This window comes from Aulostomus chinensis, chromosome 7 (assembly GCF_037954235.1).
Source record: "Aulostomus chinensis isolate RoL2024-O1b breed Wild chromosome 7, RoL_Achi_v1.0, whole genome shotgun sequence".
In the NCBI taxonomy this organism is placed as follows: domain Eukaryota; kingdom Metazoa; phylum Chordata; class Actinopteri; order Syngnathiformes; family Aulostomidae; genus Aulostomus; species Aulostomus chinensis.
Window position 1 is genome coordinate 14,549,701 of NC_141326.1, and position 26,386 is coordinate 14,576,086.

General features: G+C 44.4%; 3 protein-coding genes and 1 non-coding gene across 6 annotated transcripts; 1 reads left to right on the forward strand and 3 right to left on the reverse strand.

Moving 5' to 3' along the window:
• The first annotated feature begins 173 nt into the window (after positions 1-173).
• ciapin1 (cytokine induced apoptosis inhibitor 1) lies at positions 174-5,603 on the forward strand. Of its 2 annotated transcripts, none has more exons than XM_086208627.1 (9): positions 174-258; positions 1,695-1,857; positions 2,020-2,163; positions 2,299-2,378; positions 2,663-2,831; positions 3,095-3,171; positions 3,282-3,403; positions 3,482-3,563; positions 5,127-5,603. In XM_086208627.1, the coding sequence occupies exons 2-9, from the start codon at positions 1,701-1,703 to the stop codon at positions 5,235-5,237; spliced, it is 942 nt and encodes a 313-aa protein (XP_086064753.1). In that variant the 5' UTR covers positions 174-258; positions 1,695-1,700; the 3' UTR covers positions 5,238-5,603. The 2 variants fall into 2 exon arrangements, with proteins under 2 accessions (XP_086064753.1, XP_086064754.1); XM_086208628.1 differs by lacking the exon at positions 174-258 and adding an exon at positions 282-477.
• On the reverse strand, positions 5,591-12,434 carry prmt7 (protein arginine methyltransferase 7). 2 transcript variants are annotated; one of them, XM_086208625.1, is made up of 17 exons: positions 12,187-12,434; positions 11,874-11,910; positions 11,461-11,610; positions 11,212-11,320; positions 10,962-11,074; positions 10,585-10,814; positions 10,334-10,514; positions 10,123-10,250; positions 9,362-9,500; positions 9,199-9,282; positions 9,048-9,095; positions 8,863-8,952; positions 7,600-7,761; positions 7,333-7,407; positions 7,041-7,201; positions 6,672-6,768; positions 5,591-6,555 (listed from the first exon to the last, which is right to left on the reverse strand). In XM_086208625.1, the coding sequence occupies exons 1-17, from the start codon at positions 12,279-12,281 to the stop codon at positions 6,397-6,399; spliced, it is 2,058 nt and encodes a 685-aa protein (XP_086064751.1). In that variant the 5' UTR covers positions 12,282-12,434; the 3' UTR covers positions 5,591-6,396. The 2 variants fall into 2 exon arrangements, with proteins under 2 accessions (XP_086064751.1, XP_086064752.1); XM_086208626.1 differs by having other exon boundaries at positions 11,461-11,613; positions 12,187-12,283.
• Positions 12,435-14,032: 1,598 nt separating this feature from the next.
• On the reverse strand, positions 14,033-14,115 carry trnal-cag (transfer RNA leucine (anticodon CAG)). Its single transcript has one exon. It is a non-coding gene; the product is annotated as a tRNA-Leu (tRNA).
• Positions 14,116-14,283: 168 nt separating this feature from the next.
• Positions 14,284-25,898, reverse strand: exoc3l1 (exocyst complex component 3-like 1). The gene is made up of 15 exons (XM_086208629.1): positions 25,574-25,898; positions 23,016-23,191; positions 22,692-22,911; positions 22,404-22,616; positions 21,988-22,187; positions 21,698-21,916; positions 21,542-21,612; positions 20,872-20,989; positions 20,655-20,780; positions 19,377-19,477; positions 19,154-19,270; positions 18,039-18,309; positions 17,436-17,591; positions 16,317-16,450; positions 14,284-16,198 (listed from the first exon to the last, which is right to left on the reverse strand). Exons 1-15 carry the CDS (start codon positions 25,608-25,610, stop codon positions 16,012-16,014), a joined length of 2,346 nt encoding a protein of 781 aa, XP_086064755.1. The 5' UTR covers positions 25,611-25,898; the 3' UTR covers positions 14,284-16,011.
• Positions 25,899-26,386: the final 488 nt, after the last annotated feature.

The following is a 26,386-nucleotide window of genomic DNA, read 5'->3' on the forward strand; positions in this document are numbered from 1 at the left end:
AGCCAAACTCACCAAAATAAGAACGACAAATAAAAGATGCTAGCATCCCACTAAGTTTTTTGTCCATATGAGCAATTTAAATACCAATGTAACAAATATTATCCCGTTATTAATTGATGTACAAATTTATAGACAACATCTTACCAGATAGTTTTCGTGAATAGAACGTTATACAATAACAAAGCTATTATTATGAAATTCCAAATAGGAAGTTACTTTATCTAACTTGATACATCGGGGTCTCCACCAGGGTGGCAGGTAGGAGAATGGGGACGTTAGACTAATCATTTTGTTATGTTGCTAGTTTTCTGTAGCCAATTTATAAACCAAGAACAATTCTATGAGCATGAATTTGACTGTTGTCTCGTAAATTGACCGGAAAAAATGTTTACAACGTGGTCGTGGTGTTGAATTGCGACGCCACCGGCATCTGCGTCACACTCGTCTTTCATCCGTGCTCTGAAGCTAACCTGCTAAGTAACGATACCCGTGTCTCTAACCGACTTGTTACGGCACTAAACGTGTCTTCAATTAAATGTGATTGTGAGCAGTACGTGAATTAATTAAATGGTGTTATGTGATTGTGAGCAGTACGTGAATTAATTTGTATCATAACACGAGTTTATTTCTAAAGAGGGTTACGTAGTCTGTGTACATTCAATATGGTAATTAGCTTGTTTTCATGCTGTAGTTGACATAATTTGCCAAAAGCAAGTGCGACTTTAGGTTTGGAAATGAATGTGATTCTTATTTGCGGGATTTAGAATCACTTGGTTGCGTGACAGCGCATTTATGAAACCCACGAAATTTGCATTAAGTCGTCTCATAAAATTGAAGAGTTTTTAAAAGCAGTGTGTCTCTTTACGTGCCCGGTCTATTAATAATACCTGGCATTCATCTCAAGTCCACAGGTGAGATGACATGGAAGCTATAGAAAAAACACAACTTTTTTCCAATCAAATATGTAAATGAAATAAATAAAGGACACATTAGTGATCAAAATATGTGTGTAGCATGATACCAATTTAGAAAAAATCAGCCTCGTCCCCTCTTGATGTCTTTGGACTGTGGGAGGAAGCTGGAGTACCAGAGAGAAGCCACACAGGCACAGGGAGAACATGGAGACCTCACACAGAAAGATCCCGTCCCTGAGCCAGGGCTCAAACCTGAAACCTTCTAGCTGTGAGGCGAGAGTGCTGACCACTGCACCACTGTGCCGCCGAAAAAATACAATTTTACACTATTTTTCACTAATATGGGCAATTTGGCTTGATGGCAGTGAAAATAATAAAAATGTTGTGTTGAATTTATTGATGGTCCCTCATGAAAAAGCCTGAGTTTAAGAGCATGTGTTGGAAAAACTGTGTAGAAGAAGCTGCTTGATCCCGGCCAGCCTGTAATCAACCTCACAGCAATCACTAGCTCTCTCTCTCTCGAGGGACTATCAGGAGGACAGTGACTCTTCAAGATGCTCCTCTGCCCCTTGTCCCACAGGGCTGGGGGGCTTGCATGTTGTCCTGAAGGCAAGCTTCAGTGTCAACATGTCCCAACGGCAGAGATTTATAAAATCAATGCCACAGCATATTGAAGCTGCTCTGGTCATGGTGGCCCTGCACGTTAATATGACACCAATCTGTGCCTTAAAACCAGATGCTGTTATTTCAGTTTAATAACTTCAGTGAAACTCTTTCTAGGTCATCATGGCGGACCTTGGCATCAAAGCAGGGGATAAGGTGCTGATGGTGTGGTCTCAGCCCTCGGCACCTACAGCCCTGAAACAGTTTGTGCAGGATTTGAGCGCCATTGTTGGTGCAGATGGCAAAGTGTCAGTGGAGAACATGGAAAGACTACTGATGTGTGAGTGACACCTTTTTAATTAACGTGACTCAAACTCAGGTGTTCATCACCACGACTGTAGATGCTGTGAAATATTCTTATTGTCAGTAATATTCTAATTGCGATGTATACGCTGATAACTCAGAGGTGTAAATAAAAGCGTCTTGTGTCCTCTCCTCTCAGCCTCTCATGCAGCATCCACCTTTGACTGGGTGCTGTCATGCCTCTTGATCGATAGCTCTTCCATCCACAGCTCAGACACTCTGGCAGAGATGGTCAGAGTGCTCAAGCCTGGAGGAAAGCTCATTCTGGATGAACCCATTACAGGTCAGAAGCTGCTCGCTTATTGATTCGTGTACACTTTTAGTTTGAATTGCAGACTACATTTTACAAGTTTTTTTGATGGACAAAATCTTGAAGATCTAGAGGTAAACAAGGAGTTTCTTTCTTGTTTCTTTCCAGGGGCTGATGCCCAAACCATCAGGACGGCTGAGAAACTAGCGTCAGCTCTGAAGCTGTCTGGCTTTATGTCGGTGACAGAGGTGAGTGGAACAGCCTAGTGCACTTAAAGGACACACCCACATTTTGGAAAATACGCTTATTGTCCATGCTTCCATGAGTCAGCTCCTGAATGTATACACAGACGAGAGACGGAAATCTATTCTCATGAGACCCACGGGGACAAGCTGACCACAAAGTTAGCTGAACACAATGAATTGTAGTGAATGGGAAGTGTTAGCATAACTAAAAGTCATCTCATAAACTTTTTCCCAAAACGCTTCTTAAAAATGATTTATGTCTAATGTCTTGTTTCCTCCCGCTCCAGGTCCGTACAACAGAACTGAGTCCAGAGGCTTTGAGTTCTCTCAGGACAGCCACTGGTTACCAGGGAAACACCCTGTCTAGAGCTCGTGTATCTGCATCCAAGCCCAACTTTGAGGTGGGGGCATCCAGTCAGATCAAGTTTTCGTTTGGGACAAAGACATCTAAGCCAGGTATTTAGGCTTTCGTGTGCATTTATCTCCAAATTTGAGGTCACCCCACGTCTGTTGGGAGGTCACATAGTGCCTCAATTTTTTAATTCATATTTCTATGTACAGGTTTGTGAAGCAGGAAACATTACTTGTTTTTATGTTGTTTCATTATGTTCCTGGTATTAATTTCTTATGCAAGACTTATAAAGTAATTTCTCCTTCACAGGCTCATGTGAAATCGATTAAATAATTTGTTGAAAGTAGACATGAAATTTGTGTTTCAGCTGAGAAACCTGCACTGGATCCCAACACAGTCAAAATGTGGACGCTGTCAGCTGTCGACATTAACGATGATGACGTGGTGAGTTTATGCCTGGTGCTCCCGCTGAGTTGAATAGATGACATGTTCCAGATGTCCCAGGTGTATTTCTGGAAATACCAACTATTCATTCTTGCTTCCTGTCTGGCCAGGATCTGGTGGACTCTGATGCTCTGCTGGATGAAGATGATCTGAAAAAACCCGACCCTTTATCTCTGAAAGCCCCCAGCTGTGGTGAAGGAGCCGCCAAGAAGAAGAAAGCCTGCAAGAATTGGTAAATCTACAAATCCAATCACATGTATTTTTGTTTGTGCTTGAAGCGGTCTTTAAACGTGACGTGGTGTTTGTTTAGCACGTGTGGTCTAGCTGAAGAACTGGAGCAGGAGAGTGGAGGAAAAAAGAAATCCAACCTGCCAAAATCTGCCTGTGGAAGTGTGAGTACATTTGGATTTAAATTCGTACGATTGCACCTTTGTGTTTATTCTGACCACGGAGAACCGAGGGAGAAATAAACCTGCATCCCTTGGCGACTCCCCTGTCAGTAATTGTCTTGGTATGTCTGCCGGGAAAAGCTGTAAGACGCCATTTTTCCGCATCCTCAGTTCTGAGTACAGTCAAAAGCAGGGTTTGCTTTTGGGCAGGTTTTCTAAAAAGGGGAGTTTGACTCTGATCAGTCCAGAACAGACTCAGCAGTCAACATAATAATTTTGTGTCAGCTTTAACCTCACTTACATTGAGAGCCACAGTTAGGATGTGTTTTGTCGGCTAGCCTGGCAATTAGCATCCTCCTTCCTCTTCCGTCCTGTGGCAAAACACTCTGTAACAAACAAAGGTTTGAGACTTGCATGTTTTGTTTAGCAAATGATTTCTGAATCATAAAAATCAATTCAATAGCTAGAAGTGTAACATTATATAATCAAACATCAGCAAAACTAGATTCTGACATGATCCAGTGTCTGGTATGAGTACTTGTTTGCAACAGCGTAAAGCCCGGTTTATGCTTCTAAGTCGCGGTGACGCTGTCATTGAGCATTCGAAGTTCTGTGTCAAGGGAACGCGTTGCTCTGCAATTCACCGCCAAGCCGCTAGGGGGTGTGGCTGTGTCTTTGTATGGTTTCGGGGGGGGCTCTTGTAGGATTCCAAAACAAAACTATTTACAACGGAAAGTCCAGTGCTTTTCTTTGAACGACTGTTTGCTTTCATGAATCAAACTGTAAACTTTGAACATGACAAACATGACTTCTTGTGGCCATTTTCTTCCGGAGATACACATATTTGTCGCAGAGGTTCTTCCACCTCTCCGTGCATTTGGCGACCTTCTCTGAGCGGACCAATCACAGTCCTTGATGTTTACGTCACAACGCGTCGACGCGAGGTGTTTAGTCAGGATTTTTGGAGGTGCACATCAGACTACGGCGTAGGGTCCGTGTAGGGGTCTGCTGTTGACGCGACGCAGAAGCATAAACCAGGCTTAAGACCCACAAATGCTTCAGAATTAGTACATTAACTGACAGATTTTATACCGCAGATGAAATGCAACAATACCTTAAGCTAGTGTGAGCCATTGATTTTATTACATGTATTTAACTGAAAACCCATTCATAAATCCCAGACTTTAAGAGGGAAGTGGACGTACATTAGTATTATCGAACTCCCAGGACTGATGTCGGCTCCTCTCTATTCAGAGCTCGCGAGCAACCAGACATATCCATGGAGGAGACTTGTGGTTGCGGTCTGTTGTGTTGTGTGTCTTCTGCCCTGCATTATTGTTGTTGTGGAGACTTCTGAATTCATAACCAAGATCTCACAAAATTACGTCAACATGTGAGTGGAAACAGAGCTGATTAGGGGGCCTGTGAATGTTCCCTCCAGCTGGAGAGAGACCCAAGTTCCTGCGGTGGAACACTGGCTTTTGTTATGTTCACTCTGTGGTGAAGAAAACCATGATTACAATTATATCCCTTCTTTCTGTGTGTCTGTATGTGCATGTGGGGCAGTGTTACCTTGGCGATGCGTTCCGATGTGCCAGCTGCCCGTACATGGGGATGCCAGCATTCAAACCAGGAGAGAAGATCATGCTGGAAAAAACCACACTGACAGACGCTTGAAACCACAAACTTTGAAGTCTTACATTCCTTGATTCTTCGCCAGACTCGAGCAAAGTTTTCTCGTGTCTGTCTGAGATGCTCCGGTGTTTTTGAATCAAACACTCGTCACCTTGTTCCCTCTGTGATTCACCTTCTCACGTACCAACAATGCCGTCACCGTTTCTTACTTTAAGTCTGGGAAATGACAAGAGTTCCCCATCATTGCAGTTTTTATTTAATTATGCAAATGATAGTGTGATGAAAAAGCACTGAAATGCCTGACCACTGAAATTCAGTATGTTCTTCCAGCACATGCAGAGAATAAACGTTGTGTTGCCTTTTTGTGTTCATTCAGTTCAATAAACCAAGTCAGATTGACAATTACAAGTATTCATTTTATTTCCCTGTGTACAGCCAACAGTAATCTGATACATGTTCGCATGTCATAATTTCTCCAGACCACCACCAACTCACTGATGCTATCTGAAAAGTATTCAACCTTGAATACCGTTTAAAAAAAATATTTGACTTGAAGAGCTCAGTAATGATGTCACACCAGCCACTGTTAACCTCAGTTATGAAAACATTATGACTAATGACACCAAACGCACAAAGCAGTATGAAATAATTTGGCTTTGCTAGATAGCTGACTAGTTCATTGACTTACAGGCACCTCTGGTTCACATGTAATTAAACATGTCAAGTACTCAAGTCCTTTGACGCTATTTTTTTCCCTTCATGGTCTGAACCGAGAAACTATCAGCCAATCAGAAGCGACCATTTGATCATACACATTTTTCACCTTCAAGTGTGTGTGTAAACTTTTCTTGACAACCGTTCATCAGATGTTGGTTAACTATGGTGCGTTCACTAGTAGAGACCAAAGACAACGCACTAATAAGATTCGCGTGAGAGCAGTTCTCTTGTTTTAGTTAAAAGTTTTTTTTCTGTTAAATTTAAGACTCTGGTCAGTGCTACCATAATGGTTAGAATAAAGGTTCACTCAAAATTGTACGGGCTCAGTTATATGGATGATATTCTCCCAGATGTTGAGTATCATCTTCGTGCCTCCCAAACTTCGGTCAAAACAGTAACGCCACACCGGCTGAACCGCGTGTGTGAAAATAAGCATTTGAGGCACAGCATTGGGAATCTGTGTTTCAGCGATTGCTGTTCCTTGTCACTGAGACTTGATGCTGAAGTCCAACTTGATGTCTCCTAAACTGGGTTGAAAGGAGATGCTGTAGGACACCGCGGCTCTGCTGTCCCCCGAGCTGTCCCAAGCTGACCTGAGGAAATACACTCCCTGTTTCCTGTGGCGACTCCACACACACTCTCCCTGCAAACAGAAACAAAAACTGCTAATGGAGATGGCGGACAATTACATGACATTGTTTAGATAGGTGATGTGAAACATGGCAATTAACCAAGTGGTTAAAAAGCTCAGGGTCATACCTGCTCACTGATTGGTCCAAGTAAACCTGCACTGACAGTGATGTCATGGGTTAGACGATATTCCATCCATAAGGCTACACCATGGCAACGCCCACTCCTGAAACAGTTCAAAGCACATTTGTAGCATGCACGTTTTTGAAAATCTGTGTGTGTGTGTGTGTGTGTGTGTGTGTGTGTGTGCGTTCCATTCATGCTCACGCACAACAAAATAACTTGTTCTTTCTCATCGGAAACACAAACTTGAGTTTGTGAAACATGGGCTCGACTGATGCTCTTGTTGCCATGGTGATCTCTGGCTACACCAGTTTGCTCACTCTTGAACAGATCTTGAAAGTTGTGAGTGAACTCATACTGTTGGAGGAACTGCACCTGATGAACGGAAGTGAACCCTGGCTGATGATTGGCTGTTGAGGGATACACTGTGTGAAGTCGAAGGTCATGGCAGCTTGGGACTGAGTCAGAGCGCGACACGGGTACTCCCACAGAGGGTGGGGTTCTGCCTCACGGGACTCGCTGAAATCTAGAGATTTCTGAAAGAGGAAGAGGAGGAATTCATGCCTTTTGGACAAGTTCACAATTTTAAAATCCCAGCCGACATAAATTGAAGTTTTATATCTACTTAAGGATGTAAAATAATCGAAGGAGACAAATGGCGTCTTACCTGGACCATCTCGTCCATGGGTGTGACATCAAAACCCTCACATGTTCCACACGGAGCTCGTATCCTCCACAAATCCTAGCAAACATGTGAACAATCAGCATTAATAAGCATGTCACATCTAAATCAACATATTTTAAAAGTGCTCTTTAAAACAGCCTTGAACACAGGACTTTGATAAAAGTCGACCCTCAACGAAGGAGACGGCAGTAACAGATGTGATGTGATGTGATTGATATTTGCGTTGTTAGAACACAAAATTGTAGACACCTTGAATTCCACAGCCACCATGTGAAGGGTGGCGGAGCAGGGCAGGATCGTGGCACTGGGCTGCAGCAGGCCTGCGAGGGCGGTGCGACAGTACCAGAAGAACAGGGAGTGCCAAGGTAGAAGGCTGGTGCTGAAGTAGGGTTCGCCCATCAGGACGGAGATCTGCAGGAGAGAAGGTGTTCACGAGTACCCTGCGCAAGTGTCTGTGACTCGATTACACGTGGATTTAGTTTAACGGGAGAATAGTACATTTAAAACACACACCTTCGGGAATTCTACTCATACGTCGTCATCCTCAGAGCCAGACGACAAGATAGATGCTCTTCTCTCCTCTGTGTGCGCAGTAAAGAGAGACCCACTGACTGCTGTTTAGCGTTGCACAATGAATGGTAGTGGATGGGCGGGTTAGCAAACTGTACTTCCATCAAAGGTCACCAAATACACCTGATTAAAGAATATAGTTTGCCCAGAAGTAAACCTCCTCATCCCCATGATTGGTGGCAGCAGTCGGTTTTGTTTTGTTGGCCACAGTTGTGATGGGTCGTTTAGAGGCGGCGATTCAGATCACAGCACCCATTTAGGAAAGTAGTTCCGGCTACGTTTACGATTCTGAAACTACAATGCCAAATAACTGTCTGATTTTTATTTCATAATGAACATTATACCCAACACTTGTTCTTTTCATGCAAGCACAGTGAACAGTATTTGATGGCTGACAGGTTTATGCTACCACTTCCCATCCACTCCTATTCATTGTGCTATGCTAACTAGTGATCAGCAGGTCCTTGTGGGTCTCAGCTCCCAAATGCACGCACAGAGACAACTGGATCAACCTTTTTGTCTGACTTTGGGGATGGACAATACATGTATTTCCCAAAAGATGGTGTATTCTTTTCCAACTAAATCAAAGTGCTTTGAACTCAGGTTTAAGCCACTTGGGGGCAGATAAACAAGCGGTGGTCACAGTATCCACTTGATCATTCAGCAGCCACATCTACCAGCCTCACAGACACAGTTGGATTTGGTTCTCCTGGTCATCTGATGAATAGCAATGTAATATTCCTCTCAGTTAGTACCATTTTTCCCCCCACTAACCCACTTTACTGCTAATGTTCCTCTATGTCCACCAGATAGATGCTAACTGTTGCTGGACAGCAAGTGTAGTGCAGGTTTCTCAGCAGAAGGAAGATAGGCTGAGAAAAAAATGAGATGGTAAAATTAATTGCAAAGCTGAGCCAGAACTCAGCAGAGGTGGAACTGTACCTGTTCTCCTCCTAGATCGTTGCTGGTCAGCTGCTCCGGCCTCAGCTCCAGCAGCTCGACACCTCCTGATATCGAGTTAGCTTGCAGCACCTGCAGATCCAGTGTGAGGTGTCAGCACTTCCAAACGTGCCTCTGGAGTTTTAATGCTTATAAGAACCAAAAATACAAAATGTCTGGGAGTGTACCTGCTCAATAACCTGCTTGGACATTCTGGAGTTTTCCAAACTGAACGCCTGAGTAGAGAATAAAACTGCAGGTCAGCAACTGAGTTGCTCTTTAAGGTTTGGTGTGTGTGTGTGTGTGTGTGTGTGTGTAAACATGATCAAAGCAGGGTACCTTCTTGGCTCCGAGCATGCGAGCAAAAACAGGAAGTAGACTTCCGTCGCTGACTCCAAGACACACACTGTCCTCCCTCAGAACCTGGTGTCCACACAGCAAGTTATGTCACACTCAAATAAACACACAACAACACAGCTTTGATTCAGGTACCATCACTCACACTCCGTAGGGCGCTGACATAGTTCTCTGTGCGGAGTTTGTCATTCAGTTCACCGAATCTTGGCCGAGGCCAAACAAGGTGGGCCTGGCAGCTACAACACGGCCGGTCCAGAAATGTGTCGCTCTGTGAGAGCTGTTGGCTGAGAACACACGCACATGCGCACGCGCACACACACACACACACACACACACACAGTTTGCATAAGTCTTGAGCCTGTGGAAGGCCATGCAGACACCAGTATTACAGAGTTTCCAATGGACACCTTTAGTTATTTTAAGGTATCATTACTCTGTACATAAATGGTGACTGCCAATGTTGTACTTTTATTTTTTTTAGAAGCGGTTGCTGGTAGGAACCATATTCTGATACACCCTAACACTTCCTCTGTGCTGCTTCTCTCCCAACATTATCCACACCTCCTCTCTCACCATGCCTGTTGTTGTCAGACACCTTCAACCCTTAACTGCCCTCTAGTGGATGTATTGTGTAACATCCATGTAAAGGAGGTACAGCTGTGAGGCCAGTGATGTTGACATTGTTTGAAATGGACATATTTATCTTTGTATGTAAACAAGAGCACAAATGCCATTCTGTTCCTAAAGCCAACACCAACATCAGCAATAAAATAAAACCAGAGCTTTGTCTGTGTCATGTTTTTTTCATCTTGTCCATGAGCCATTTGATAATTGTAGAAATGCAAATGATTCTGCAGACATTTTAAACTAAGACACTGATTTCAGCATGATGGGAGCCAGTAGTACCTGCAGTCCTGGAGGCTGAACCACAGACTGTAGTCATCATGGCAGACAGTCAGACTCAGCTTGTCTCCTTCTGTCACCCTGCTCTCTGCAGGCAGGAAGTACACACTCTGCATCCAGTGGTCCCGCCACTAAAACGCACCAAAGAGATTTAAAGGGGCCTGTGCTTGTCAGCCTGAATCTATACATCCTAACTATCAGGTTAAGACCTCACCGGAGCCATCTTTGACTGCGGGTATGTCCAGCTTGGTGCCATGGTGCACACAATGCTTCCACTGGGATCCATGTCCAGGTCCCACCAGGACAGCACCACCTGGGCTCGGCCACTGCACTGAGCAACAAATTGGGAGGAGTAGGACTGGGGGGCAGTGCTGACTGGCTTACTGAAGTCCACACTGAGAGCAGGATGAAGAGTTAAAAAGCAGCTGCAGACACAGAAACACCCTGGGAGGAGAAGCTTTGTACCTGAACATGGTGCAGAGAGGGCCCAGAGGGCTGAAGCTGTCAGGAGACACCTGGCTCAGCTGGATGTCACACACGGATTGAGCTCCACTGCAGCGGCCCACTGCGGGGGGCGGAGCTAGCTGGGCCCCCTCCACCTCCAGTGGCTGCAGCTGAGCCCAACTCCAGAGCAGCTCGGACTCCACCAGCTGGGCGTAGACGGTGGCGCGGTGAGGGATCGCCTCACAGCCCTCCTGCAGGTCACACAAGCAACAAATCACAAGAGGTTTAGAGGGAAATTTTTAGACAAATTGTTATTGTTAGCCCAGATGCACACACACACACACACACACACACACACACACACACACACACACACACACACACACACACACACACACCTGAACCAGATTCTGATGAGCATGCTCATAGCTGGGCAGGGCTCCTTCACCAATCAATTCTGTATCAAACAGTTCTGTGATCAGGACATTGGCCTTCGTTTGCATATCTCCACCTGGAATTAATCACCAACACACACAAACACACAATCAACATAGACACCCTGATGACACATGAATTCTACATCCGCCAGCCAAATAATAGAACGCCATTATTCATACGCTGCTGGCATGTGTGTTGATTTTGTCTGACCTGGCCCAACAGTGACATCAGTGGAGTGTTTGTTAATAATCTTAATCTTGTCAGCGAAGCCGTTCTTCTCCACGATGCACTGAGCGGCATCAGCCATGGGTTTGAAAACCTGCAGGCAGAAGAAGACGTCAGAGTAGCCACACCATGGCAGGGGCAGGTTCATGACGAGTTCAAAGCTAGAAAGAACAATGGTGTCCGTTTCTTCTACGATAATTTAAAAGACAAAATGAGACTGTGATGTGGATCTACCTCCACGGCGTAGCAGAAGTCAGCTCCAGCAGTGAGAGCCATCATGGACAGCAAGCCTGTTCCTGTCCCGATGTCCAGGACAACAACCTTCTCACCACGAGCCTGGACTCTGGCCACCGCTGCTCGGATCCCCTGGTAGTACTTGATGTTCTACTGAATCAAAGTACTTTATGAGGAGGCTAAGCAACTTTCCAAAGGAGCACAAAATCATAAATCTATTGACCTCATAAAATGTTATTAGATTATGTATTTGTATTGTAAGACAGCAAGAAATGAGTCAAAAAAACTACATTCTTGTATATCATATATATTCTTCTGAGGACGTCACAAGTAAAACCCTGACGTCGCCTGATGCAAACTCGATTCAAACCACTGTGTAATTATTAATTTATTCAATTGCATGTCATTCTCACCCTGTCATGATCATGTAGCATGTCAGCATAGCAGGACCTGAAAGATAAATTAATTTAAGCTTCAGCATTTAGTATAATCTATTCCTTTTATTTCGTTTCAGTTGAGCTGTTGAATCAACAGTTTTAATCAGAACTGTTTATTTATGGATACCCGTACAAGGATGGTTCTGTCTTTGCTCATTTCTTTCTTGTTTCTGTACAAAGCATAGCATTTTAAACGTATCAGGTCTGAGAACTGTGTTCCCTTCTCCTTTACGTGACTAAAGCTGTTCCATGTTTTCCACCATGCCGTGTGATGCTAGCTAGGCGCTACCTTGCTATCTCCTGGTGGTAGTCGTACTCTTCTCTCTCCTCCACCCAGTCTAGAGCTCCGGTAACCGGGTTTGCTCGTCCGCAGAAGGTCTTCATCTCTGCCGCAACTCTCCTCCGCGATGAACGGCAAAAAGCAACAACAACAACAAAAACGCTGTCAAACCCACAATTCGCTTCCGAAATTGACAAAAAATTTCAGCATGGCAACATTGATGCCTAGTGTGGTTTGCGCATGCGTTCTCGGGCAGATACGGCAATGCCCTTGGACAAACTTGCAGTACGTCGAATGACCTGGCAATTACTCAACGTTTTGCAAAGAAACTGGTTCTGTGCCTAGTTTTAAGAAGTAGTTGGTAATATCGTCGGGTTATATTGACACATTTATCACAAACTATATTAAATCCTACAGACGGTCCTGTATTAGGTTATACTAGTAGGAGTATTTGCTGAATTAAAGTCATTTTAAGTCATTTAATTCATTTTTTTTTTAATTAATCATCTTTAGCTCTTCACTTCGTTGACAACCTGCAGTTTTTCTCTTTGGCCAGCAGATGAAGCCAGAGAATGATGACTGAGCAGCGTTTGATAAATGACGAATGATGAATCAACAGGGTTACGAACGTCGCTGCAGACAAAGACATCCATCCTATTTCTACCTTTTTGCTGATTCATTATCTCACGTGAATATGAATGACGCTGTGTGTGAGTGTATGTGTCCGGACGAGACATAAATGAGTGATTGGTGATCAATGGATTTACATAAGAACATTAAGCAGCTATGAATTGGATTATAATTCTAAGCGCCTGAGCGTCTTTGTTTGCAGGGGTCATCGACACCTGACTCAGGATGAAATAAACGTAAGTTGTTGCTGGTGTTTGTCGTTACTTGAGGAACAGTCCAGGTTAATTGTGCGAGTTATTTTTATGATAGCAGAAATCTGAAATGGGTAGAGGAGATGAACAGCAATATTGTCACCGTTGGAAATCCAAATGGAGGACATAGTCGTGACTTTTTTCTACCGCGCACGTCACACTTCATTCCTCCCATTACTGTTAGAAGTGGGATTCGAACCCGCGCCTTCAGGGGTGACTGCGACTTGAATGCAGCGCGTTAGACCGCTCGGCCATCCTGACTACATTTTCACCAGGGAAATTGTGATTCAATTGATTTGATTGTTACAACAGAGAAAACCGGTTTCTATTGTCACTGCTTAACGGCAGGTGGACATGCGTCACAGGAAGGTGAAATGATAACAAATCACCCGAGTGACGTACTCACGAAATATTGTCTTGATCGGCCTCGCTGTTCATGAACTGTTAGCCGAAACACAAAGTGATCAACCAGCAGCCTCAGTTCCTCTGGTAGGAGGTTTCACAGCAGCCCTCGCACACTAAACCTGCTGTGATGATGACGTTTTAGGAAATATTTTGCAGTTTATAGTTCCTATTGTCCACTATTCCATCTTCTGAATGCATACATGATGACGACGTTGGGAATAAAATGAATATTGCATCACTTATTGGCCACCTAGTTGGAAACGTTCAGTTTGAGTCGACACAGTGGGAGAGGTTTGAATTCTAATCATGTTAATTAATGAGGTCCTGTGAGCAGCGGTGTTCAACTTCAAAGCGTGAAGAAAATCACCTGTTATTTGTCTAACAAGTAGTCACAAACAGGTGTGACGGAGCTCATCCAGATGTCTTGTCACCGCTGTATTTCCTCTTTGCGACTTCACAATGCAGAAAGCACCAGTGAAGGAGGTTTCTATGTTTTATATTTGTGGATTATACACGACAGTGCGAGTGAGAGTTCGTTACATGACGTCTTTGTTGAAGAAAACCAAAGCTGTCAGAAGTGGGATTCGAACCCACGCCTCCAGGGGAGACTGCGACCTGAACGCAGCGCCTTAGACCGCTCGGCCATCCTGACTACGTTTTCACCTGGGCTGCCGGATTTTTACAACAGAGAAAACCTGTTTCTATTGTAACTGTTTAACGGCAGGTGGACATGCGTCACAGGTAGGAGAAATAATAACGTAACACCCGAGTGACGTACTAAATATTGTCTTGAACAGCCTCGCTGTTGGTGAACTGTTATCAAAACACAAAGCAAATAATGTGACCACATGCATGGTGAAGCTGTTGGTCTCAGTTTTTGGTCCGTTCAACATCAGAACTTACCAATATTCTTGCCTTCAAATTTCCACTAGAAATTTTAATAACTTCATTAATCATATAAAAATAACTGAAATGTACATTTTAACCTTAAAATGACTTTATTAATGCAACAAATCATGCAGAACTAGTTAGATACCAAAAAATGGAGGAATATATAATAACAGAGAGAAGAAAACCCAGGAGAAAGAAGCTAATCCTTTAAAAAGCATTTATTGATGTAACAGAATTCACGATGTGCTTCCAGGTTGGATTTGAACCACAAAAAAAAAAATCGTCCCATGAAATAACGTCGGTCCAAATACAAATTGCAAAAAATAATACATAAATACAATAAATACATCAAAAAAAGTGAAATATAAACAATACAAAACAACAGATAATGAGAAGAATGAGAAGCTAAAGGGATTTTAAAAGTGATCAACCAGCAGCCTCAGTTCCTCTGGTAGGAGGTTTCACAGCAGCCCTCGCACACTAAACCTGCTGTGATGATGACGTTTTAGGAAATATTTTGCAGTTTATAGTTCCTATTGTCCACTATTCCATCTTCTGAATGCATACATGATGACGACGTTGGGAATAAAATGAATATTGCATCACTTATTGGCCACCTAGTTGGAAACGTTCAGTTTGAGTCGACACAGTGGGAGAGGTTTGAATTCTAATCATGTTAATTAATGAGGTCCTGTGAGCAGCGGTGTTCAACTTCAAAGCTTTAAGAGGTGTTTATATTTTTTTAGCAGCTCTGGTCGTGGGAGGATCAGCCTTTAAGACTCTCACAGGCTTTCTGGGATGTTGTGTCTCGTTCGGCCATATTTAGTCTCCCAAACGTGTGATATTGTGTTATGATGGATTTCATTTGAAGTGAAACTTCACCCAAAAACTGTCATTTGTCGAACAAGTAGTCACAAACAGATGTGGCGGAGCTCATCCAGATGTCTTTTCTCTGCTGTATCTCTTCTTTGTGACTCCACAGTTCAGAAAGCGCCAGCGATGGAGGTTTCTATGGTTTATATTTGTGGATTACACACGACAGTGTGAGTGAGTTTGCAAACTGACGTCTTTGAAAAGTTTCGCTTATTTCTGTGTACTTAAAGTCAAAGTACACTTTTTTGGGTGAAGTCTCACTTCAGGGGTCAGTTCATCCAAGTCACAAAAACGTCCTTTAGTAGTAGGAAGCCATGCAGATTATTTTGCAGCTAAAAAAACAACCTGTTTCATGGTGTTCAAAAGCAGTTACTCTGTGAAAAGTCGACAGTGAACAGTGAGCTTGACCATTTGAGCGGGTCAGAGTATCTTGAGTGATAAAACAAGCAGTTTTTGAACAGCTTCTCAAGTTTGAAGTTGCGCAGATGTCCGAGGGAAAACTCACATGACAACCCGGTGAATGCTAATCACTGAGTGCTTGCTAAGATGTTAGCGTCACTAGTCACGCAACGTCACCCAACCCTCCGAGACGCTGTGGACAAAGATGGTCATAGAAAAAAATGTGAACAAACACACTCATCAACTTAATGTGACACTCGGCAGCTACAACACCTGGCTGCTTCGCCCTGCATTGGAGCCACTACCAGGAACTAGTCCGATCCACTTCAGGATCCATTCTGATTGCACTCTGGGAATCAGAGAGCAGGTGTCAGTGTGCGGATAGTCATGCACACTTAGCAGTGGGCAGACAGAAGGCCAAGGTGGAGGGAGGCACAAGGATATCAGTGAAGATGGGCCGGTATCCTGCTGGAAGAGAGGGGGCACTCTGCTCCAGCAGGTCCAGTACTGTGCCTCGGATGTCCCTGGAGATGTCCCCACGGATATCCAGCAGTACTGACACATGCTCGTCGCTGAAGAATCAAAGAAAAATGTTTGGTTGAAATCCCTGGACAGGTCTATGGATGAAATAATAATAAGGGGGGCTGGCGTGTTGTTTTTGTTTTCCTCGCAGCAACTGGTTCTGTTTACCTGATGTCGGGATATTTGGCCACCAGTCCTGACACTTCTAGAGTGAGCATGCTGGGGTCTTTGAGCCGGATGAAGTCAGCCAGCACGGGCAGTAAAGCCAACGGGTTCACTTCAGGGACGGACCCATCGCCTTCCTGTCATGATATTGAAAGAAGATCCGATTACAGACGGCGACTATTCCATTTGTGGTGTTTCACAGCTCTCAAAGTGAATATTCAGTGTCCAGCTGAACATTTATGGAAACAAAAGCATCTCACAGACAACCAGCTGCATCATATTTATTCACCTTGATATACAAGAACATTATTCTGTTGTCTGTTGACACTTTAAAATCAAAAAGTCATAAAAATCAACAAGATGGGATCTCTCAAGAGAAATATTCAGTCATAGATTCCATCAGTGTATAATCTCCAAAAAATCTATACTGTATGAGCCTTTATAACTACATTGGACGTGGGTCCTCCTCTAAGGGTCTTAGGTTGCGCCTCCTTGTTTGGATGTGGGCTGTAATAACCTGTCTTCTGCTCTGTTGTCACGGTGACTCTTCAAGGTCGATGCTGAACGCACAGCACGTGATGAAGGAAGAGAGCTGGCTCGTGACAACAGGGAACAAGAGCCCTACTCCAAACTCCATTCAGAAAACTAGCATTTTAAAGATTGTTTGCCTGTTGTTTTGCAGACAGACCTGATAAAACACAAATTTATGGCTTGTTTTAATCTGAACCTTTTTTCCCCCCATGTTTAATCTTGAACATGTGACGTCACCGGTATCAACCGTAGAATCCAGCTGCCTTCATTTATAGCATTTGTGGTTCTGTGTTCTCATCATCTTACACTCTGATGATGATGCAACGAGATGACACTGCATTTATTGATAGCTTAGATTCCACCGCACCATCTCCATTTTCACTTTGCACTGCAGCACTTCAGTGGACCAACATGAATAGAAGATAAGACAAGAAAAGGTAAACCTTTATTCGTCTCTCAGTGGGGAAACTGGCACTGTTACAGCAGCAGAGACAGAGAAGTAGCAGCAGAAGTTGGAGATCCACCACCTCAAGCTCATATGTGTGAAAATAAACCCACAAAGGAAAGCAGGAGTAGGCGGTAACGTCTCACCAGGCCGTGGAAAATGTCTCTGAACTGCTGGTCGTCCTGAACCATCTGCTGAGCGAGCTGCCTCCTCTCCTCGGCGCTGCGACACACCAGCCTCTTCTGCATCAGAGCCCTGACGTACTCCACCACCATCAGCCACTGGGCCTCCTCCTGCAGACGCTGCACGCACACACACACACACACACAGACACACACATACACAGACACACAGTGAACGATTAAGCAGGTCTGGTGACCACAAGGCTATGAATTATTCATTTTTAGAAAAAATTGACTTTTTTTTCTCATTTTTGAAGGTAAAAGGCAACAATTCTTATACTTCCTAGAAATGAGAGGTGCCAGATCTGAAAATACACTGGTAATGTTGATACATTTAAAGCTGAGCTTAAATCTTAATTACCCAAAACTAGATAATAATTTATTCGCTGTCCAAAAATAATTCGACATCATCCCTGACTCTGGCCATTTGGGATTAAAGGAAAAATATTCCTGTATTTCCTGTAGATATTTCTGATGTTCTATAACAAATATGGTGAAGTGAGCCACTGAGTCATGTGACCAAACAGCTCCGCCTCTGAGACGTCAGAAACTTAACGCAGCTGTCACCTGCCGACAGGGGGGTTGAACGCGGCTGTACAGCTCCAGGTGACCCTCCAGGATGTGGCAGAGCTTTGGTGTGGGGTCTCCCTGGGCCAGCCAGGGTCGGGTCAGCAGGCCCGGGAGGAACGGCTGAAGGTCCAGCAGGAGCTGATCCATCACCAGGCGACAGGCTCGTCTCACTGCTCGGTCCAGAGCTGCCAGCGGGTTGGGAGGAGTGCGAGAGAACTGGCCTGCAGACAGAGACGACTGCTGCTGCTGCAGGCTCTCTGTGGACTTCCTGCAGCAAACGCAGGAAACAGAACATTTCTATTCTGATTTACTTTGGTTTAATCTTGTTTATTCTAGTCATTTCACTTCCTGTTGTGATGACATGACAGTACGCCTGAATGGGATGTTAAAGATGTAACAGTAGTTAATTGTAACAATTAAAAATCCATTTTTCTTGACATGAAATTTGGCCATGTCCCCTCCCAGTGATTTAGAATGCCTACAAACTAGAAGCCCCACGCTGCTGTTCTTAGCTGGATTTTTGTTGTTGTTGTCAAACCTAATGTTTAGCAATTTTTAAAAAAAAATGTCTTTGCTGCACTTTTTTCTAGGTTACATCATCAGAGTGGAGTAGGTACACAACCTTCCCCCGACTGGATATGTGCAGATATTTCATATTTGATGTATAACTGTAATATGGAACATTCAGAGGAAGAATGAAACGTTCAAAACAAACAAAAACATCTACACAAAGAGCAGTTGCTTCCCACAATCGTCCAGCCGTCATGAGAAACTATTTTTTCATTCACCTTGGACCTCAGTGGAGGGAAAGTTTACATTTGAAACCCATTTATTTATACTAATCATATTAAAACAAACAATGTAAATGATAAAGATATCAACCTGCCACGCTGGTTTCAACAGGAAAAACATTACATTTTCTTAAAATGACATCTACTTGTTGTCCCTCACTTCATGTTCCTTCCGTCATTTGAGGGCAGGAACACGAGGCTACTCTTACACTGTGGAGTGAGTGATTGTTTTCCTTTTTTTTAGGATACTCCCTCCTTCCTGTTTTTAAACCCGTGCCATTGACCTCCTCTCAGGTCCCGGTGACTGATGGGTGATCTTACTTGAGGATGATGCAGTTGCTGATGGAGGCCAGCAGATAGTGGAGGTAGAACTTGCTTTTATTGTTGCTTGGATCCCTGCGATGCTCCTTCCCGAACTCCACCAGAGCTTCTCGAAATCTGGAAACAAAATACAAGGAGCAGGAGGTGAGTGAAAAAGGAGATTTGACTTGAGGTGATCTAAGAATAAACACACACACACACACACACACACACACACACACACCTGTTCAGAAGGTTCTCCATCTCATACAGTCCCATCTGGATGGTTTGGTCTCGAAGGGATTCTCCGATCATCAGGGCCACCTGGGCGTTTTCCTCCAGCATCTAGCAGAGAAACCAAAGACTCACACCACATCCTGAACATCTCACCAACAGGGAGCGTCAAGTGGACGACTGTGACTCATTCAATTAGCACCAGAGATGATCTGATGATGATATTTTGTGGTTTCCATTTTGCAGCCAGAGTTTCTCTCAGCTCCTTGGTCTGACCACAGATCAACATCATGTTCTTTCGAGTCCAATACTAAATACTCCTTTATACAACGACCTCATCAGGCCAGTGAAAGTGCTACATATATTATTTAAAACACTTCCAGTGAGCCTCCACTTCCACATTCCTGTTCATTTCTGACATGTTGCCATCAAGCAGTCTTGAAGCTGTCAAATCCTGCTTTGTCTCGTCTTCGCACCGTCCCTTTGGTGCGTATCTGGCACCTCTTGATCTTACTCTCTGAACTTGACGCTGCTGAACTGCTTCCTCGCTACTGATAAACCAACAACGTGTTGCTGCTGTGAATTCATGCATCGCTGCTTTTGTACCGCATGTTTATGTGTTTGCTTCTTATCTTCTTATCCAACTTGTCATTCTTCATAATGTTCTGTTGCAATCTGGGACGTGGCTTCTCTTGATTGAACTTTTAATAAGAAATTGCAATTTTTTAAAAAAATGATGAATTATTTCAGTTTTTTCTGATGTAAAAGTAAGATTATTTTATATATATATATATTAATTTCACTTGGTTTTTGGCACACTTGGCATTTTTGTTCTACAGCACTGCCAACATTTGTAGAAATGTCATTACATTTCTATTTGTTACACATGGAGTTTGTATTTTCTTTATGCAATTCAAATTGTTCTTTTTCTCATAAAACTTGGTGAAGGATCGTAGCTTTAAAAGAGAAAAGAAAATTCAATTTGGAGTCAGATGTAAATGTATTATCACAAACAGTACAACCCAGTCGAGATGAACTCTTGAAGTGCCACATTGAGCCAGTGCTTGTCTGTCTTCCTGTCCTTTCACGGAAAGAGGAAACATGACCTCACGCGTGGAAATACTGGACTACTAATCCTCATCCTTCACCTCCAAACTACTCATGTTGACGGTCATGTGCTGATCAAACCAAAGGAAGAATATTTTCAGTCTGAGCATTCACAGGATTTTCCAGATGAATCAGAATAGAGCGCTGGTAAGAAGTTGTAGTTTCCTGCTGTTGGCGTTACCTGAGTGATGATGGTGGGCAGGCTGGTTTGGTAGAAACCTTCGTGGTCTGTATCCGGCTCTTGGTCTCTCTGCCAGTCTTGCAGCTCCACCTGCAGAGCTTTATGCATCCACTCGGACACACTCTTCTATCCCAACAACAACAAAAAGAGCACCATTAAGTCCTCCAGCAGGAGTTCGATACTCCTGATGGATCTTGGAGAGAATCTGTTGACTCACCCGAACGCTCTGCACATATTTGTGCTGCAGATGCTCCAGTCCCTCGGCGGAGATAAGAGGACCCAGCTCTTCTCTCTCCATCTCTGTCATCAGCTCAGGATGACCCATCATCTCTGGGCTGCCAAGACAAAACTGTCAGAACCTCAGTTTTCCTGGCTAACAGAACGCAATTGCTGCCATCACAATGACAGAGCAAAAAGCATGTCCAAGTTGTATCGATCGACTTTGTCACAGGATTTGTTCTTACTGCAGTGATTTGAAGCAATTTAGTCAAAAGAAAAATAATTTTCAAATATTTTAGTCTTTTTTTTCCCCCCAAGCAAAAATTCTGAACATTCACTGTTTCTGCTTTCTTGAATATCATGATGGCTTTACCCGAATCTGATTCACTTTTAGCAATTTAGACTTTTTACATAAACCTGTTTGCTAAGTGTTGTTATTCATACTTTTAGGAACTAGTGCTAGTAATAGATGACGTTATTTGAGTGGATAGGGATTCATTTAATAAAGGGAGGGGTTTAGGAGAGAGAGATGCACAGTTCAGCACCCAAACACATGCTCAGTCCTCTCTTACGGAGCAGGGAGGTGCTGAGGTTCAGGTTCAATACCTGGACGATTAAAGACTGTCTCTAAACACCAAACTGCACTCAGTCCAGGAACTGGAGCTCACCTGTTGTAGATGTGTAGTACCCAGTTGAGCACAGCAAAGATCTCCCCACTCTCTAGGTCCCAGCTGCTCACCTGCAATAACATGAGATGCAGAAGTTCTTCACAGTTTGAAACTGAAATGATGCATGATTGATGTTGTAACAGCCGAGCTACCGACCTGCGCCAGGTGGCTGTGTAAACAGTGGTGGCTGGCCCTCAGGTAAGCGGCGGTCAGCTGGTAGTGTGGAGGAACACAATGCTCCAGAAGGTGGCATACAGTCGCCAGATCACCCATGATGCCATGCTGCAAAGCCGACAGGTGGCCTGCCAGACCCGGACCGCGTGTGTGCAGGTAGGACACGCTACGGAAGCGTGCAGACACCGCCTCCTCGAGTACCTGGCAGGGATGACACATTCAGCCAGAAATCTCAATACTGAGATACGTAGTGACAGCGTGCAGCAGCTGACCTGGAAGAACTTCGCCCTCCAGCAGCGAGGTCGTCCAGGGGGCAAGGGTCTGCTGTTGAGCCCACTCCCCACTCTCTCCTCAAGCAGGGCTCGGTCCAGGGCCTCCTCCCGCTCCACAATCCTCACTGCTGATACAAAGGGGGTGGGGTTTTGGCGAGCCAGAGCCAGGGCACTGCTGACCACCGCCCACAGCTCCTTACCTGCAGATGAAGAGAGAGGCTTTTACCTTCAGAGTGTGATCATTGATTTTACTTATGCACTTTCATTCATATACTTCAAAAGCTTTTTTAACCCTCAGTTTGGTCTCACAGGTCTTACAGACGGGGAGCAAAGCCTGATGGCTATTTGTAATGCCTGGCTCCTGACATTTGGCAATCCTGGGTGACTGAAACTTAACTCCAAGACCTCCTCCTTACCCAGGGCGTCCACCAGCTGCCCAACACCAGAGAAGTATTTGGTCACCAGCTCACGGTCTTCAGCACTGAGTGCACTTCCTGGCATCCCAGCAGCCCCATGGAGCTGCCAGAGGATGTCATCGTGCCAGCGCTCCAGATCCATCAGGCGGGCATGGGCCTCCAGGAGACGCCGGGACTCCACTAGACGCTCCGTCTCCAGCACCATGCTCCTGACTGGACAGAGGATGACATATAACTTTACCGTCATACAGCTTTACACCTGTTCATTCAGGCAAAGCAGCGTCTCACCGGAGTAAAGGTGCGGCAGGTTGCTGACGGCAGCGAGGAGCTGACGGTGGTTGACTGACACTTCCCTCAGCCTCTCCAGAGATTTCACCCCATCTTCGCTTCGGCTGGACTCCAGTCCTGCCTTCCTCAAAGCCTGCGACACCTCCTTCAGCTCAGCCCTGGCCTCCCGGAGCTGCTCCAGCCCCCAGCCTACTCCCTCCAGGTATGACTGGACCATGGACTGGAGGTATTACAGATTTACAAGACAATATTTCATGAAGTCGGCATATTGTGTGTGTTTAAGTGTATGCGTGTGTATGTCTGTGTTTGTGTTAGTGCTGTCACCTTGAGTCTGGTGTGTATGGAGGCGGTTCTCTGGCTCTCTCTTTTCCTGTATTGGCTCAATCGCTCCAGATGTTCAGGTCGACAGAAAACACCCGACGCCCATTTCAAGGCAGCGCCGCGGGCCAAACACTCCGCCCTCTCCACCTCTGGCCACACCTCCGCCACTGCCACCGAGTCTGTCGCAGATAAAAGCAGTCGTGAAGAGGACGGAAGCCATTTGACGGATACAACTTGAATGTGTCACGTTTTTTTTAAAGCTGTCAGAGCATCATTTGAATAATTTTGATGGCATGTTTGCTCTGTACCACCATATCCTTCTAAGAGCCGCCAAAAGGCATCGATATGCAGATGATGCCGCACTGATCTACGTATGATAAGATGATACGATTTATCATGAGAGTTATGAAGAAGGTTTTGATAGCGTAAGATGCCCTGCAATCCTCAGGGGAAGCTTCTAGATGGTTGCATGTGTTACACAAAGGTCATCCTCCAGCTAAGGTCCCGAGTGAATCATTTACGCAGCATCTTCTGCATAAAAAGGATTTAAAATTCAGGAAGGAATATACAACCGCTGACTGCAACAATTTGTCCACCTGGCGGGATGAAAGAGATTTATTGAACTTGAGGTCCATTTTAATTCCCAAAACAAGCAGAAATACGTTAAAGGCCTCACTGCTGCGGTATTTTGAAGTCTAGATGTGTCACCGCTATTCAGTCACTGTTAATTCACTTCACCACAGCCATGGTTGAAACTGGATGATCATGAGTCACATGTTGTATTTGGTAACCACATTTTTTAAAATCATAATCTTACCAAATTTTACATTCAGGCCGACACGAAACTTGATGTGAATCTAAAATGTCTTTAAATTGAAAGAGTATTCCGTCGAATGGGTCAAAAGGGCACATTAACTTTTATCATGGACTTCATGAGTTCCATCAATAAATATCATTTATTCATTTTCTTCAATTTTACATCATGCGGTTTATCTGTCAGCATGATGTTGTAACAATTTGCTAAAGGGATATAGGAAAGTTCAAAGAAGAAGCCATTTAATCAGTCACAGCGCCACCTGCTGGCAACAGGAAATGACACGTCTATTGTCACCCTTTGGCGTACTCTTCCTTGTGGTTCCATCAGATCCATCTCAAATATGGTCAGAAAAGTCTCAGAACTTGTTGATGAGTTATTGTGAGTTTTCATTCAACAGCGTTGCCTCGGTGACGTGGACATGTTGGATGTTTCATCATAGAACAGGAAAGTGTAGAAACTGGACAGGGAGGTCAAATCTTTTTCGAGGTGACAGATATTTTACTTTGATTGTTATAGGCTCCCAATATCGTTCAAAAATGTCCCCCCAGGTTACAAATGAGGGTTGGAAAATTGACCACAAAAGAGATTATTCTGAGGATGTTCATGGATATTTCTCTCGAAGAGGATCTTTTTATCGTGGGCTGCAGGGTTGCTGCACTCACAGGTAAGCAAGATATCATCTCTCCTCCATTACTCAGCTGCACAGGCCGCCATCACTCACATGCTCGTGCTCCCATTTGAATTACACATCTTAACTGGTCTTAATTGAATAATGTACTGGTTAGTGATTCAGCAGAGAGCAATGTGCTGCGCTACTGTCGCGGCGTACAGCTGCGTGTCTGTAGAGGTCTGGAACTTTCTAACAGTCATTGATTGTGCACAAATCACTAAAAGTCTAGGTCCGTCAGCAGTGAGAATCCTCATAAGTAATTCATGACTTTGTGTGCGTGCATGCCTGTGTGTGTGTGTGAGTGTGTATGTATGAGTGAGTAGATGTCTGGATGGCTCACTTTCACCAAACAAGACTGACTCTGTCTCACGGAAGGTCATGGGACACTCTGCTGCCTCCAATCAAGACTAAATCTGAGTGCTGAAACATTGTCATCAGCAAGTCTGCAAAACAATAAAGCTCTGAGCTCTCTGTCAGCAAAGTGGTGAGGCTCGTGCACGCCGGTGCTGCAGAGACACAACTGCCCGAGGACGATCCAGCACGTACTGTAGTTCTCCACTAACAAGGGCTGATGCTGCTTTCAGAGGTCATGATGTCACATGGTGCAGGATTAGCCAGCACTTGCTCCTGAGGGAAGGAATCAATAATATTGCATCCACCAAAACAAACCACTAGCTACTCTGGAGCTTTCAGTCATATCACATGATCTTCCCCAGCTGATGAGATCATGTCAGTTCCAAACAGGGGACAAATTGATCAGTGAGCTACAGATCCGTGGTGATAGTTTGAAAAAGGCTGTCAATCAACTGCACTGTTAAAACTTTTGTATTCAAGCAGATAAACTTCACTTCAATATTTCTTGTCCCAGCTGCTGTGATTAGAGAAGTACAAAGACCATGAGACACATCAAAGAGACGTCAAAGAGACGTCAAAGATCAATATTGACCCACAAGTCAAACGATCCAAATGATTCAATTCATTTGAATCCATTCAATATTGCAAGACTTTAGAAGGCGAGGGTGTTGGACACAATTGTTGTCAACTGTGTGTGTGTGTGTGTGTATGTGACATTACCTTTGTCGCCACCATTCTTCTGATCCTCTCCTGACATTGAAGTTCACTTTTCAGTCGCCTCTCCACCCAACGAGTCTCCTTCTCCCCGTGGGCCAGCACTGAGGAGGGTGCCCTGGGTGCAATGCAGGCGGGAGGAAAAACAGAGAAGAGGAGGAAGAAGAGGAGGAGGAGGAGAAGGAGAAAGGGTGGAGGAGAGAGGGCACATATCCATTCTACTGACAGCTCTCCTCACATACACTCTCTCTCTCCCAGGCACATCCTCTGCTGAGAGGCCAGCAGGAAAGGGAGGGTGTTGGAGGGGAGGGAGCTGGAGAGGAGGTGGGGGGGGGGGGGGGGGGTAATGCGGGAGGTGGAGGGAGGGGCAGGGTTAGGGATATGGTGGGTATAGGGAGATGCATTCAGGGGCCTGTGAAAATAATAGAAATCAACCATGAAATATATTTTTGTATCAAATATTTTTTTTTAAAAAGCTGGTATATTATTATCAAACCCACTGAGCCCATCCTGTCAGCTCAAAGGTAACAAAAACTGAACAGCCATGCCATTTTGATTTTGTCTGACAAACAAGACATGAAAGCAGCACCACAGAGCGAGTTTGAGCTGAGGGGACAATCAGAGGAAAACAATCCAGATGGTGGCCGAAGCTGCCAGGGGTGAGTGGCTCCACAGATCCTCCTGGGACTCTTGACTTTTCTTGAAGGGAAAACCAATTAAAGATTGATTTACAGGAAGAAACAAATATATAATGCATAAGTCATTAGCAGGCAGACCACCATAAAGGGGGGGGGGATCTAATGGAGTTCATGATTGTTG